Source organism: Perca fluviatilis, chromosome 2, assembly GCF_010015445.1.
Source record: "Perca fluviatilis chromosome 2, GENO_Pfluv_1.0, whole genome shotgun sequence".
NCBI classification, from domain to species: Eukaryota; Metazoa; Chordata; class Actinopteri; order Perciformes; family Percidae; genus Perca; species Perca fluviatilis.
The window spans coordinates 44,040,744-44,055,616 of record NC_053113.1 but is presented as its reverse complement, the minus strand read 5'-3'; the positions used below and the strand labels follow the sequence as shown (position 1 = coordinate 44,055,616).

At 40.7% G+C, this 14,873-nt stretch overlaps 1 protein-coding gene across 7 annotated transcripts in view; it reads right to left on the bottom strand.

Moving 5' to 3' along the window:
- The window catches only part of nf1a (neurofibromin 1a), a 393,989-nt gene that overhangs the window by 164,941 nt on the left and 214,175 nt on the right, over nucleotides 1-14,873 (bottom strand). For all 7 annotated transcript variants that reach the window (XM_039824923.1, XM_039824958.1, XM_039824930.1 and 4 more), the window contains one exon: nucleotides 8,884-9,042. In XM_039824923.1, coding sequence (XP_039680857.1) covers nucleotides 8,884-9,042 — 159 coding nt within the window. The remainder of the gene's footprint in view (nucleotides 1-8,883; nucleotides 9,043-14,873) is intronic.

Sequence of the window (14,873 nt, the reverse complement as noted above, 5' to 3'; positions counted from 1 at the left end):
GTCTCATCACGGTAGTCTTTTTTTACCACTTTTAACTCTCTTCTCATTCTCCTTTCTTTGTGCAGCCATTATCACTTAAAATGTGCATACTATTTTAAACTTTATCTGTTCTTAAAAAAAAACGGTTTCCTACGGAGCACACTCCTCAAGCGTTTTCCTCCATCTTGTTGCAGCTGTCAGCATTTTAACCGTGTATCATCAACGGTAAGCCAACATCAACGTTACCTGCTGCCAAGTCTAACTTTAGTGTTAACTAGTGTGACATGCAGCGATGCTTCTGTTGACTCTAATGTCTGTTTCGGAGCATCAGAGAGCAGCGCAGACATTTAAGTGGCACCGAAATCCGCGTTGCTATTCCGTCCGGTAGATACTGGTCATTTAGGCACTGGTAATATCTTAGCACCGGATTTTAACATGCACGGTTCACGTGAACAGAAAATTTCCTGCATCTTTTCACAGCAACCCTCAGAGATTTGTCAGCCTACGAATATTTGTTAAGGTTCCTCTAGAAAAAGACTAAAGCAACTACAGTAAGTCTGGACCAAGGTGCCAATTTGCCACAGCCAAGCTAATCACACTAAATGACCACCACACTGTTAGACAACACGCACTTAACATGCATTATGTTGCTCTATATCAAGTTTAGACACATTCCACAATGAAAATTTAATTTGTCACATGAAGCTGACTTCCCGTTGCCAGCAGGTGACGCTATGACTCTTAAGTCAATATTGGCATGTAGATGTCTTCAGGCCAGGACTTTATTCCAGCATGAGAAGTTTGGGACAAATTGACAGCACCATAAAATGTAAATTTGACGCCCTGCCATGCCCATGCTGTTCAACGACTCATTCATTGACTATCCCTTAGCAATTTAGGGTCACATTAGTCAGAGGATTATACCAAACAAATATGAAACCGATCCAATAAAACCATAGAAGGTGTCCGAAAAGATTTGCATTAAAATACATGAAAAACACATACAATTCAAAATGGATGACTTCCAGTTGGGCGGAGCCAATGAATGCAAATATGTCCAATATGATGAGCACAATATAGGTAACAAATGTTGTGAATATAGGAGCAACTATGTATGTCCAAATTAAAGCCTTTCATGCATTAGGTGGCGCTATGAAGCCCACTAAACACGCATGAACCAAATGACTGTATAGTCTCGCACTGCTCACCGGTTTTGATGTGTGCACCAACTTTCATTGGTTTTTGAGTATAACAAGGGCATACAAAATGTGTTCAAAGGCTTAAAGTAATTGGGGTAAGGAATAAGAGGAAAATAAGGAACTTAAAAAAGAAAATCACATACTAAATCAAAATCACAATATTGATAAAAAAAAATTGCAATTAGATTATTTTCCCTTATCTTTTAGCCCTAGATTTTGCCCTCCTCAGCACTGTGTCAGCGCTGGAGTATGGTCTGGCTACACCACTTATCTATTCTGGGATAGGGGAAAAAAAAAACGCTCCACCTTGTTTGTATTTCTTTAAACCAATCAAAACTGTCCTGAGCGGCACTAAGTCCCAGATGCAGTGACAGTGCCCTTGAAAGATAGATAGCAGAGAGAGCGGAAAGGTAAAATGTTTTCTGCAGGGTAACATGTACGACTAGTACTATTCCAGTTATAATCAACAATAGACCATACAAAGTGGCGAATCCCATAAGTAATAAGAAGTTGACTGCAAACATAGTCAATTTAGCTTCCGGTTCAGGTCAGCCACAGCCTGTCCCAAAAAATGAGACGTGTCTGTTCCTCGACTCAGATCAGTTAGATCAAAGTTAACCAAGAGAGGGGCAATACTTAACAACCTAATTGGAATTAAAACTACCACTGCAATGATAGAACAGGATAGGAAAATTAGATGTGGACTATTAAATATCAGATCTCTATCTTCTAAAGCAGTACTAGTAAACAAATTGATATCCAATAATCAAATTTATCTATTCTGTCTTACTGAAACCTGGCTGGGCCATGAAGAATATGTTAGTCTAAATGAAGCCACTCCTCCCAGTCATATTAATACCCAAATTCCTAGAAGCTCAGGCCGAGGAGGGGGAGTTGCAGCCATATTTGATTCAAGCCTGTTAATTAATCCTAAACCTAAACTAAAATATAACTCTTTTGAAAGCCTTGTTCTTAATCTTCAACATCCAACATTCTATTTGTTGTTGTCTACCGAGCACCAGGTCCATATTCTGAATTTTTATGGGAATTCTCAGTTTTTATCATATGTAGTCCTAAAATCAGACAAAGTACTTATTGTAGGTGATTTTAATATCCATGTGGACGTTGACAATGATAGCCTTAGTACTGCTTTCAACTCACTACTAGATTCAATTGGTTTCAGTCAGAGTGTTCATGAGGCCACGCACTGTTTTAACCACACCCTCGACCTTGTGCTGGCATATGGCATCAAAATTGAAGATGTATTAGTATTCCCGCAAAATTAATCAGACCACTTCTTAATAACTTCCGAATTCTTAATACCCGATTATACGAAATTAGATAAAAGCTTCTACACTAGATGCCTATCTGACAGTGCTATAGCTAAATTTAAGGAAGATATTCCAACAGCACTAAACTCATTACTGTGCTTTAATACAACAGAGGGACTTTATGTAAACATTAGTCCCTCTCAAATCGACAATTGTGTAGATGGTGCTACGGCCTGCCTACGGACTACTTTAGACTCTGTTGCTCCCCTCAAAAAGAAGACGATGAAGTAAAGGAAACTTGCACCTTGGTATAACTCCCAAACTCGTAAATTAAAGCAAATCTCACGAAAACTTGAAAGTAAATGGCGTTCCACCAAACTGGAAGAATCTCGTTTGGATTGGCAAGACAGTCTGAAAACCTAGAGGAAGGCCCTCAGAAATACTATATCAGACTATTACTCATCATTAATAGAAGAAAACAAGAACAACCCAAGGTTTCTTTTCAGCACTGTAGCCAGGCTGACAGAGAGGCACAGCTCTAGTGAGCCTTCTATTCCTCTAGCTCTGAGTAGTGATCACTTCATGAGCTTCTTTAATGATAAAATTATAACAATTAGAGATAAAATCCATCACCTTTTGCCCTCAACTTCTAACGGTTCACCTTTAAACGCAGGACTCCTAGAAAGAACGACTAGACCTGACATATAGTTAGATTGCTTTTATCCTATAGACCTTCAACAATTAATGGTAAAGGTATCTTCAGCTAAGCCATCTACATGTCTCTTAGACCCCATCCCAACGAGGTTACTCAAAGAAGCATTACCTGTGGTTAACACTTCACTACTAGATATGATCAATATGTCTCTATTAACAGGCTATGTACCGCAGTCATTTAAAGTAGCTGTGATAAAACCTCTTCTGAAAAAAACCACCCTCGATCCTATATCTAACCTTCCCTTTCTCTCCAAGATCCTTGAGAAGGTAGTTGCTAATCAGTTATGTGATTTTCTCCATAGCAACAGTTTATTTGAAGACTTTCAATCAGGATTTAGAAAGCATCATAGCACAGAGACGACACTGATGAAAATTACTAACGACGTTCTAACTGCTGCAGGACTTGTCTCCATACTCGGTTTACTAGATCTTAGTGCTGCATTTGACACTATTGACCATACAATCCTGTTACAGAGATTGGAACACTTAGTCGGCATTAAAGGGGTGATAGAATGCAAAACCGATTTTACCCTGTCATAGTTGAATAACGACAGTTCGGTGGGTAAATAGGACATACATATAAGCTCAAAATCCCATTGACACCCCTTTACTATGAAAATCTCATATTTTGAAACTGCCGCTGAAAACGGGCGAATCTCAACAAAGCTAGTTGCTTACGTAAGCATCTCAAAATCCGGAACCTTTGTCAGAGCTGTGGGTGTAATAAGACAGTCACGCCCCAACATTTACATAGGCTACACAACTGACCTGAGATCAGGTAGTCTTCTGAATCTAGGTCACGCAGATCTCTGCTATTCCATTACAAAATTTACTTCTGAAACTTTTTTATGCGAGAAATCAACTATGTAAAGCTCAAATATGGGCCGTTTTACAAAAATGTATGTCTAATTGCAAATTTTGTCCGACTGTGTGTCAGACTTCAGCAGCGGTGCTGCCTGTGTTGCTGCCTCGCCGCCTGGCCTGCCTTCCTTCACAGACCCCGGCCTGCTGTGAGCTCGATTGAGCTCCGTCACGGCTGGCAACCCCGGCACTTCATACCCGCGCCAAAAGTCACGGCTTTGTGGGCTAATGGACTACTACCAAAGCGCAGCTGCTCTGACAGAGCTCCAGGGCCTGCAGTTCCCCTCTTCCTAATGCCAGGTGTGTGTGAGTGAGGAGCGCGGTCAGCGAGCATTACGCCAGCAATCTCTTACCACAGGTTCCAGTTAATCTTATAATGTGTGTAATTATAATGTGTTGAGTTATTTAAACAAACGATCGGTGAAATACACGCCTGCGGCTGGATGTGATAGAGCCTGCGGCTGGATGGAGCTAGCTAGCCTCCTCTTAGAATTCCTCTGGAATTCACAAAAATTCATTAACTTGAAATCGGACACCGTTGTTAGCTTTATAAGACATTTAGTTAGATGTTGTATAAGTGGTGTGACGAAAGTCAAACTGTAAATATACTCGAATTACGCCGAAAATGAAGCTAACTATCCGTGATTTATAGCTACACACAGCTAGGATTGAAGGGACAGTCACAGCTGACAAAACACCTAGCTATTCTTCACAAATATTCATTAACTTGAAATCGGACACCGTTGTTAGCTTTATAAGATATTTAGTTAGATGTTGTATAACTGGCGTGATGAAATTCAAACTGTAAATATACTCGAATTAGGACGAAAATGAAGCTAACTATCCGTGATTTGTAGCTAGCTATACACAGCTAGGATTGAAGGGACAGTCCCAGCTAACAAAACACCTAGATAGTCTTCACAAATATTCATTAACTTGAAATCGGACACCGTTGTTAGCTTTATACAACATTTAGTTAGATGTTGTATAACTGGCGTGACGAAATTCAAACTGTAAATATACTCAAATTAGGCCGAAAATGAAGCTAACTATCCGTGATTTGTAGCTAGCTACCACACAGCTAGGATTGAAGGGACAGTCCCAGCTAACGAAACACCTAGATAGTCTTCACAAATATTCATTAACTTGAAATCGGACACCGTTGTTAGCTTTATAAGACATTTAGTTAGATGTTGTAAAACTGGCGTGACGAAATTCAAACTGTAAATATACTCGAATTAGGCCGAAAATGAAGCTAACTATCCATGATTTGTAGCTAGCTACACACAGCTAGGATTGAAGGGACAGTCCCAGCTAACGAAACACCTAGATAGTCTTCACAAATATTCATTAACTTGAAATCGGACACCGTTGTTAGCTTTATAAGACATTTAGTTAGATGTTGTAAAACTGGCGTGACGAAATTCAAACTGTAAATATACTCGAATTAGGCCGAAAATGAAGCTAACTATCCATGATTTGTAGCTAGCTACACACAGCTAGGATTGAAGGGACAGTCACAGCTGACAAAACACCTAGTCTTCACAAATATTCATTAACTTGAAATCGGACACTGTTGTTAGCTTTATAAGACATTTAGTTAGATGTTGTATAAGTGGCGAGACATGTGTGTAACATGTGGTAAGAGATTGCTGGTGTAATAAGCTTGCTGACCGCGCTCTCACTCTCACACAACGGGCAATTTAGTTAGCAGGAAGAGGGGAGTCACAGGCCCTGGAGGGCTGCTAGACGTAACGGAGCTCAATTGAGCTCACAGCAGGCCGGGGTCTGTGACGGAAGGCAGGCCGGGCGGCGAGGCAGTAGCACCGCCGCTTAACTCCGACACAGTCTTACCAAATTTGCAATTAGCCATCAATTTTCGTAAAACGGCCCATAATTGAGCTTTATATAGTTGATTTCTCACATAAAAAAGTCTCAGAAGTGAATTTGGTAAGGAAACATTGCAGTGTCTGGAATATGAGATTCTGTCGCTCCTCTAATGTGTGTGTATTGGGGATTCACTCAACCAATCAGCGTGTGTCTCTAATGTGTGTGTATTGGGGATTCGCTCAACCAATCAGCGCACATCTCTAATTTGTGCGTATGGCAAGTCGCTCAATCGATCAGCTAATTGCTCATCTAAATATTCATGAGCATACCATATTTGGAAGAAAAGCTCTTGTTACAAATAGGGCCAAAACACAGGGATGCATAAGGGGCAATAAAATATCAACCAGGCCATTTTCAGCCTAACCAATGTTACATACCCCATTAGGAGACCATAAGGAACAGTGTGATATACCCTATATAATCATTCTATCACCCCTTTAAAGGAATCGCACTAAGCTGGTTTAAGTCCTATTTCTCTGATCGATCTCAATTTGTTAATGTAAATGATAAATCCTCCAAGTACGCTAAAGTTAGCCATGGCGTTCCACAAGGCTCAGTGCTTGGACCAATTCTATTCTCCTTAAATATGCTTCTGCTTGGTAATATTATTAGGAAACACTCAATTAACTATCACTGTTATGCGGATGACACCCAATTATACTTGTCAATCAAACCAGACGAAACCAGTCAGTTAGCTAAACTTCAAGCATGCATTAAAGATATAAAATCCTGGATGACCTACAATTTTCTGATGTTAAACTCTAACAAAACTGAAGTTATTGTGCTGGGCCCTAAACACCTCCGAACTTCAGTATCTAAAGATATAGCTACTCTGGGTGGTATTGTCCTGGCCTCCAGCACTACTGTTAGAAATCTAGGAGTTATTTTTGATCAGGATATATCCTTTAAAGCCCATCTAAAACAAAGCTCAGGAACAGCCTTTTTTCATCTTCGTAACATTGCCAAAATTAGGAATATCCTGTCTCAAAAGGATGCTGAAAAACTAGTCCATGCATTCGTTACTTCCAGGCTGGACTATTGTAATTCCCTACTGTCAGGTTGCTCAAATAAGTCCCTTAATACTCTTCAGCTGATCCAGAATGCTGCAGCACGTGTTCTGACAAGAACTAAGAAAAGAGATCATATTTCTCCCGTATTAGCTTCTCTGCATTGGCTTCCTGTAAAATTCAGGATTGACTTTAAAGTCCTTCTCCTGACCTACAAAGCCCTAAATGGTCAAGCACCATCCCATCTAGAACAGCTCCTAGTACCTTATTGTCCCACTAGAGCACTGCGCTCCCAGAATGCAGAGTTACTTGTGGTTACTAGAGTCTCTAAAAGTAGACTGGGAGCCAGAGCCTTCAGCTACCAGGCTCCTTTCCTATGGAACCAGCTCCCAGTCTGGGTTCGGGGGGCAGACAACGTCACCACATTTAAGGGTAAACTGAAAACCCTCCTCTTTGATAAAGCTTATAGTTAGGGAGTGAGGAGTTGCAGCGTCCGCCTAATCCGGCCCACCTGCTTCTCTTCGTAGTCATCAGATTTATTTATCATATAATCAATAATATAGTGAGAGTAGAGGGAGGCAGGCCAGTACAGCCCGATCCGGCAGGGGAGAGTTCAAGCCCGATCCGGCACCTCTCTCTCTAAGCTAACCTGCCTCTTTTAGTTATGCTATTATAATTCTAGACCACCGGGGAAGTTCCTTCCTTCCTATGAGACACTGAGCTGCTCTCTGTTTTCACTTGTTTCCTTTTGTATGCATCCTGTCCCAGAACTGCTTGTTACTAACCTAGCTCTGGGGAGTTTACTCCCCGGAGTCCTTATGTGTCTTCTTCGCAGAGCTATGCTCTGCGATTCCCTGCAATGCCCAGCCGCGTCCTGCTGCGTCCGCTGCATCCACCCGTGCTCTGCAGCGCCACGTTACATCCCGCAACGCCCTGCTGCGATGTTCATACACACAGTGTAGTCAGGATCCGGTATAGGAGACTGCACTACTCAGTATGCCACGATGTGCCCTGCTATGACATGAACTACAACGGCTACCTTCGAAGTCACTATTCCATTATCTTTAATGTGACTATTATTGCCACTGTTCATCACACCCCCAACCGGCCCAGTCAGACACCGCCTAACAAGAGTCTGGTTCTGCCGAGGTTTCTTCCTAAAAGGGAGTTTTTCCTCGCCACTGTCGCAACAGCCACTGCTAATGCTTGCTCTTGAGGGAATTACTGTAATTGTTGAGGCTTTGGAAATTATAGAGTGTGGTCTAGGCCTACTCTATCTGTAAAGTGTCTCGAGATAACTGTTGTTATGATTTGATACTATAAATAAATTGAATTGAAAGGTAGGGACATCTGGCACCTGAGAGACGCAACGGATATCCCAGCAATGTACATCTGTTTAGCCAGATAACCTGAAAAGTAACCTGCATTTATGCTCGGACTACAGCTACAACAGTTCTGTGGTAAAAGTAATCAGGTTTGGAGGAGTCTTTGTTCCCTACATACAATATTGTTCAGTATGCAAACACAAATATGGACTTAACACACAAGAACATATGGATTTTTTTTCAGGAAAATGGGAGTAGATTTTGGCGAGAATTCCTAGGAATTATTGCAATCTAATATCCTAGCCTATCCTACTGTAAACCAAGAATAGTTATATAATAGTTATTAATAGTTTTAACACTACTAAACTGTGACAGTGGATTTAACAGTGAAAGGAAGTCTTAATCCCATATCATTCACTCCTATTTTCTCCTCTATCCATTTTCCACATGCCTTCCACAAGCACATAGTAGTTTGTTGTTGTGTGCTAAATAAGCATCATTAACATATTTTCATATCTATGGATATAAAATGTGTACTTTTCAAACACAATCACAAAACAGTATGACTTACAATTCAGTTTCAAAAGACTTACTCTAGTCAGCTACATCACAAAACCATCATATTCCCCAGCCTTACCTTGGACATGAGTTTGAGACCCCGTTCTATCCTGGGTAGGGGCTTCTTGTCCAGGATGCCGGCCTCATAGGGAGACACAATTGCTGGGTTGACAAAGCGCAGAAACATGGCGCTGCCTACCGCACCAATGCTGTTCTGTGGGAAACGCTGACTCACCACCTGTGTGAAGGAGGATGGAGGGAACAAGAGAAGACCAAAGAAAGGAAAACAAGGGGGAAATGATGGAACAGAAGAGAAAGGTTTGAGAAAAGGGAAGCAAAAATAATTAAATTGATTTCAGTAAATTAAAAAGCAAAGACGGAAATGATGAGAACAACAAAATATACATGTATCAATGTGTAACAGAGTAAGGTAGCCATGGCCAAAACAGTAAATATGTCAGGTTCAGAAGGAGGAACAGTGGTGGAAGACATGAAGAGAGACTTTCCCAACAAAGAAACAATCCCAGTTCATTTTGGGTTGTAACAAGAGCTAGAAAGGTTCTTACTTCAGTTACAGCCCAAGAAACAGAAAACAAGAAGAGCAGACAAGGAACCCAACTGTCTCCTTGTCTCCAAAATAAATAAGGCGGATGACAGATGTAGAACCATGGGTAGTGGTGCAAAGCAGTGGATGAGCCGTACAGATGAAAGTCCAAACATATCACAACCCGCACATCACATCTTCCTTTAAGGCAACGCAGAGCTGTGTGTTACACATTCCAGAGGGCTTACGAAGTAATAGGGGTGCACAATTCAGAAAGTCACAATTCAATATTGATTTTTAGGCTCAAGATTCGATTTTCGATTCAAAAAACGACTCCCAGTATGTAAATGTAGTTACTTTTCCCATATGATTGCATTAGACATACAATTTAAAAGAAAAGAAACAACTAAATCAATGTACTTTGATAATACTTTATATGTCTTCATACAAAAATAAAAACTTTTGTAACTAAAAACTGCAAATTGTAAAGCTTTGGCCAGCTTTCAAATACATTTAATTTAAGTATAAAATAAAACTGTTTAATAAAAAGAGCTTTTTGTTCTGAGTTCGGTGTGAGTTTAGAGCATTGAAAGAGTGCGTTAGTTGACTGGCACGTTAGGTACTTTAGGTTGTTGTTCGTCCACGTCTTTAATGTTAATCTCTGGCTGAGTTCTCAAGTTTGTGGTGTTTCCAAAATACTTAACTTTTGCTTTGCAAAGCCTGCATATAGCATGATTCCTATCATGTTCCATCTTCCCCTTAAGGTTATAAAAGCCGAAATGTGCCCAAACTCTCGCCTTCAAGGAGGATGGAGCAGGTTGAATAATTCTTTCTGTGAGGTTTGCCATTGTTTGCACCGACTAAACTACTTCTGCTGCACTTCTTTTGATTATAACAAGAGTGCCCAGGTACAGTATACATGCCATTACAAAACGGGAAAAATAAATTAATGTCTGATTCCAGTTTATTAAAACTTCAAACTTTTAGTTTTAGTCAGAAATTTTCTATAAATATTTTAAAACACAAAATTCCTTTAAAAAAGTCTAATGGGTAAATACAGGCAAGCAGTCAGATGATGGTGATCAGACATGTTGGAAACAAACCTTCAGGTTACTAGGAAAACTAAAATGATTCCTCAAACGGTCTGCTGTAAATATCTATTATCTTTTCAATCTGTTATTACACACAGGCCCGAAATACATGCACATAATGGAGAGATGGCAGAGCAAGGAGCTGCCAATGAACACTCCGTACTTGGTCTGTATGGGGACTTGAACCGGCGACCCTCCGGTTCCCAAGTCCCTAAAAACTGAGCTACTGCTGCCTCTCTTAATGTCTTGAAAGGCAAAAAAGCCAAATGTGAGGTCTCATGTTGCATGTCACCATTGCACAACATGTGTGTAGTTGTTTTGTTTTCTTCTTTTTATTATTGTCCTACAAAATACATTAGCTGGTTGCTTGTGTATTTTTAAAGGCGTGATAGAATGCAAAACTGATTTTACCTTGTCATAGTTGAATAATGACTGTGGGTAACTAGGACATACATAGAACCTCTAAATCTCATTGACACCTCTTTTCTCTGCAAATCTCACTATTTGAAACTGCTTCTGAAAACGGGCGAATCTCAACGAGCCCCATAGTTGACGTCAACTATTGCGGCTCCTCCTCATTTGGCTCTAGTCTTTCTCTTTGTCACGCCCCAACATTTGCATAGGTTACACAACTGACCTGAGATCAGTTAGTCTTCTGACTCTAGGTCGTGCAGATCTCAGAAATTGTATACATTGTTCATATGCTATTTAACTGTTAAATTCACTTCTGAGACTTTTTTATGCGAGAAATAAACTATGTAGAAGTCAAATACGGGCCGTTTTACGAAAATTGATGTCTAATTGCAAATTTTGTCCAACTGTGTGTTGGAGTTCAGAGACCGGTGCTGCCTGTGTAGCTGCCTCGCCGCCTAGCCTGCCTTCCTTCACAGACCCCGGCCTGCTGTGAGGTAGATGGAGCTCAGTCACGGCTGGCAACCCACAGCACTCCATACCCGTGCAAAGTCACCGTTTTGGGCTAATGGACTACGAAACGCCGCTGCTCTGACAGAGCTCCAGGGCCTCCAACTCCCCTCTTCCTGCTAGCTAAATGCCCGGTGTATGTGAGTGAAAGCGCGGTCAGCGAGCTTGTTACACCAGCATTCTCTTACCACAGGTTCCAGTTACTCTTTTAATGTGTGTAATTATAATGTGTTGGGTTATTTAAACAAACGATTGGGGAAATAAACGCCGCTTGTCCGTGAGTCTCATTGATAGAGCCTGCGGCTGGATGGAGCTCTATCAATGAGAGCTAGCTAGCTAGCCTCCTCTTAGAATTCCTCTGGAATTCACAGAAATCCATTAACTTGAAATCGAACCCGTTGTTAGGTTTATAAGGCATTTAGTTAGATGTTGTGTAAGTGGCGTGACAAAATTCAAACTGTAAATATACTCGAATTAAGGCGAAAAGGAAGCTAACTATCCGTGATTTGTAGCTAGGACTGAAGGGACAGTCACAGCTAACGAAATACCTAGTCTTCACAAATATTAATTAACTTGAAATCGGACACCGTTGTTAGGTTTATAAGACATTTAGTTAGATGTTGTGTAAGTGGCGTGACAAAATTCCAACTGTAAATATACTCAAATTAAGGCAAAAAGGAAGCTAACTATCCGTGGTTTGTAGCTACACATAGCTAGGACTGAAGGGACAGTCGCAGCTAACGAAACACTTTGTCTTCACAACTATTCATTAACTTGAAATCGGACACCGTTGTTAGCTTTATAAGACCTTTAGTTAGATGTTGTATAAGTGCCGTGACATGTGTGTAACGTGGTAAGAGATTGCTGGTGTAACAAGCTCGCTGACCGCGCTCTCACTCTCACACAACGGGCCATTTAGCTAGCAGGAAGAGGGTAGTTGAAGGCCCTGGAGCTCTGTCAGGGCAGCGGCAGCGGCTGAACTCCGACACACAGTCTTACCAAATTTGCAATTAGCCATCAATTTTCGTAAAACGGCCCATATTTGAGCTTTATATAGTTGATTTCTCGCTTAAAAAAGTCTCAGAAGTGAATTTAATAATGAAATAGCCCGACAAACAATGTATAACTTTGCAGTGTCTGAAAATATGAGGCCTGCTGCCGAGTCTCCCATGTGTTTCTATGTAGTTTGCTCAAACCAATCAGCGCGTAGCTCATTCTGAATATTCATTAGCATACCATATTTGGAAGAAAAGCTCTTGTTCCAAATAAAGCCATATTCACAGGGTAGTTAAGGGCCTAATAAAATAGCATTCGGGCAATTTTCAGCCCAACCAACGTTACATACCCATTTAGGAGACATTAAGGAACAGTGTAAAATACCCTATATAATCATTCTATCACCCCTTTAAAGCAGGCGGAAATGGAGGTGATTTGCTCGAGAAGAACAGACCAATTAGTAATCATAAAGTTTTAAACATTGACTGCTGTGTGTTCTAAGAACCAGCAGTCCTACTTAAGCTGTGGCTTGTTTTCAATCTTTTCAATTATTGTCTGATCATCTGAATGCTTGTATTACTGGCAAGTAAGACTTTGCTGTAGCAATTTCACCACTTCCCAGATCTCGGCAATCTTTGAAGAGTACGATGTGCCTCATATTCATGAATATGTGCGTAGAAATGTTCTTACATTGCGTACAAAATAGATGGGCATGCCGGATTACCGTGGGGTCCATGCCACGTGCGCACCGGCCAATTTAGTTCTTACCACCATGCAGTTGTTAGTAAATTAGAATTATTCTAAATTGAAAGGGACACACCTGCTATTTGCAATCAACATACTGCAGCGCCCATATTTCTGGTTTGACATTAAACTAAAAAAAAAAGAAAAAAGAACAGACCAGAAGAAAAAGAAGGAAACGGGTAGAGGACAAGAACCACCTGATCTGTCAGCCGCAGCCATGCAGAGATTTGCCACAATTATTGTGATAATTATAGTTGAAGTTACATAATTAATGAGGATGATGGGGCATACATTTCATAGTTATTTAATACATTTTGGTATGATTAGTAAATAAACAGTTTAAATATTGTTGTCTATTCTAAGCCTTTTCTTTAAATGAATTCAGTTTTAATATGCTATGCATTTAGTTAAAAACAGAGCTGGGGGAAGTACTCCGATAGTTAACCTAAGTAAAAGTAGCAATACCACACATAGAAACACTCTGGTACAAGCAAAAGTCCTGAATTCAAAACCTTACCTAAATTATATATATATATATATATATATATATATATATATATATATATATATATATATATATATATATATATAAGATTATAATTATTGACTACGTTTACAAGCTGTCAATTTTCGGGTTATGGTCGGGTTAAGGTCACTATTCGGGTTTCTGAAACATTCGGAATAACCCGTCTACATGCGTGAGCAGAGAGAGTTACTCCTATATGGAATTTGTAATCAATTGGCAATATCCCGACGTAAACGGCGACGCACGGTTAGCGTCTGGACGTAGCCTACGGACAACCTTAAGACGCAATAACTTTTCGGTCACCTTCTTATAAATCTCACTATCTCGGTACTTTCTGCCGTCAACAAAATACATTATATACATGGTTTTTACAACACTAATAAAGAAATTGGTTTCCTCCTCGCTCCAAAAGTGTGGTGCTGTGCTGCCTCTCGCCATGTTTACCTCTACTTCTTGTTTACTTCCGGTATACTGCGCGCAGGTTTTCTGCATTGACATATACACTCTTGAACAAAATCTTAAGACCGGGGGAAACATTTCAAGTTTTCCGCATTTCGCACTAGTGGATCATAACCAGGTTGTAAGTACTGCTTCAAAATGCCAAAAGAAGAAACAGGAGCAAGAGACAAAAAATAGAGAGTAGACAATTTATTGAAAACTGCATTTAAACTTAAACAGGCTGTTCATCAGCTGATCAAAAGTTTAAGACCATAGCCCAAAAATAAACCCACAACAGAACTAAAAGTGTCAAAAAAGGACTCCGTAGTGAGTAGCCTCACCGTTCTTGTTGATCACTTCAAACACTCGTTTCGGCATGCTTGATGCAACTGTTCCCAGGAGGTTACTGGGAACGTTGCTCCATGTGGTGAAGATGGCTTCACGAAGGGCATCCACAGTCTGGAACTGATGTCCATTTTTGTAAACTTCCCTTGCCATCCATCCCCAAATGTTCTCAATGGGATTAAGATCAGGGGAACACGCAGGATGGTCCAAAAGAGCAACTGGAAGAAGTCCTTCGTCAGGCGGGCGGTGTGAATTGCAGCGTTGTCCTGTTGAAAGACATTACCGCACAGACGGGGGCCCTCAGTCAAGAGGGATGCCCACTGCAACATGTCCAGCCAGTCGCCGTTTGACGCCCCTGGACAACCTGAAGCTCCATTTGCACATTGAAGGAAAAAGCACCCCAAATCATGATGGAGCCTCATTCACTGTGCCGCGTAGAAAACATCTCCGGTGGGATCTCCTTC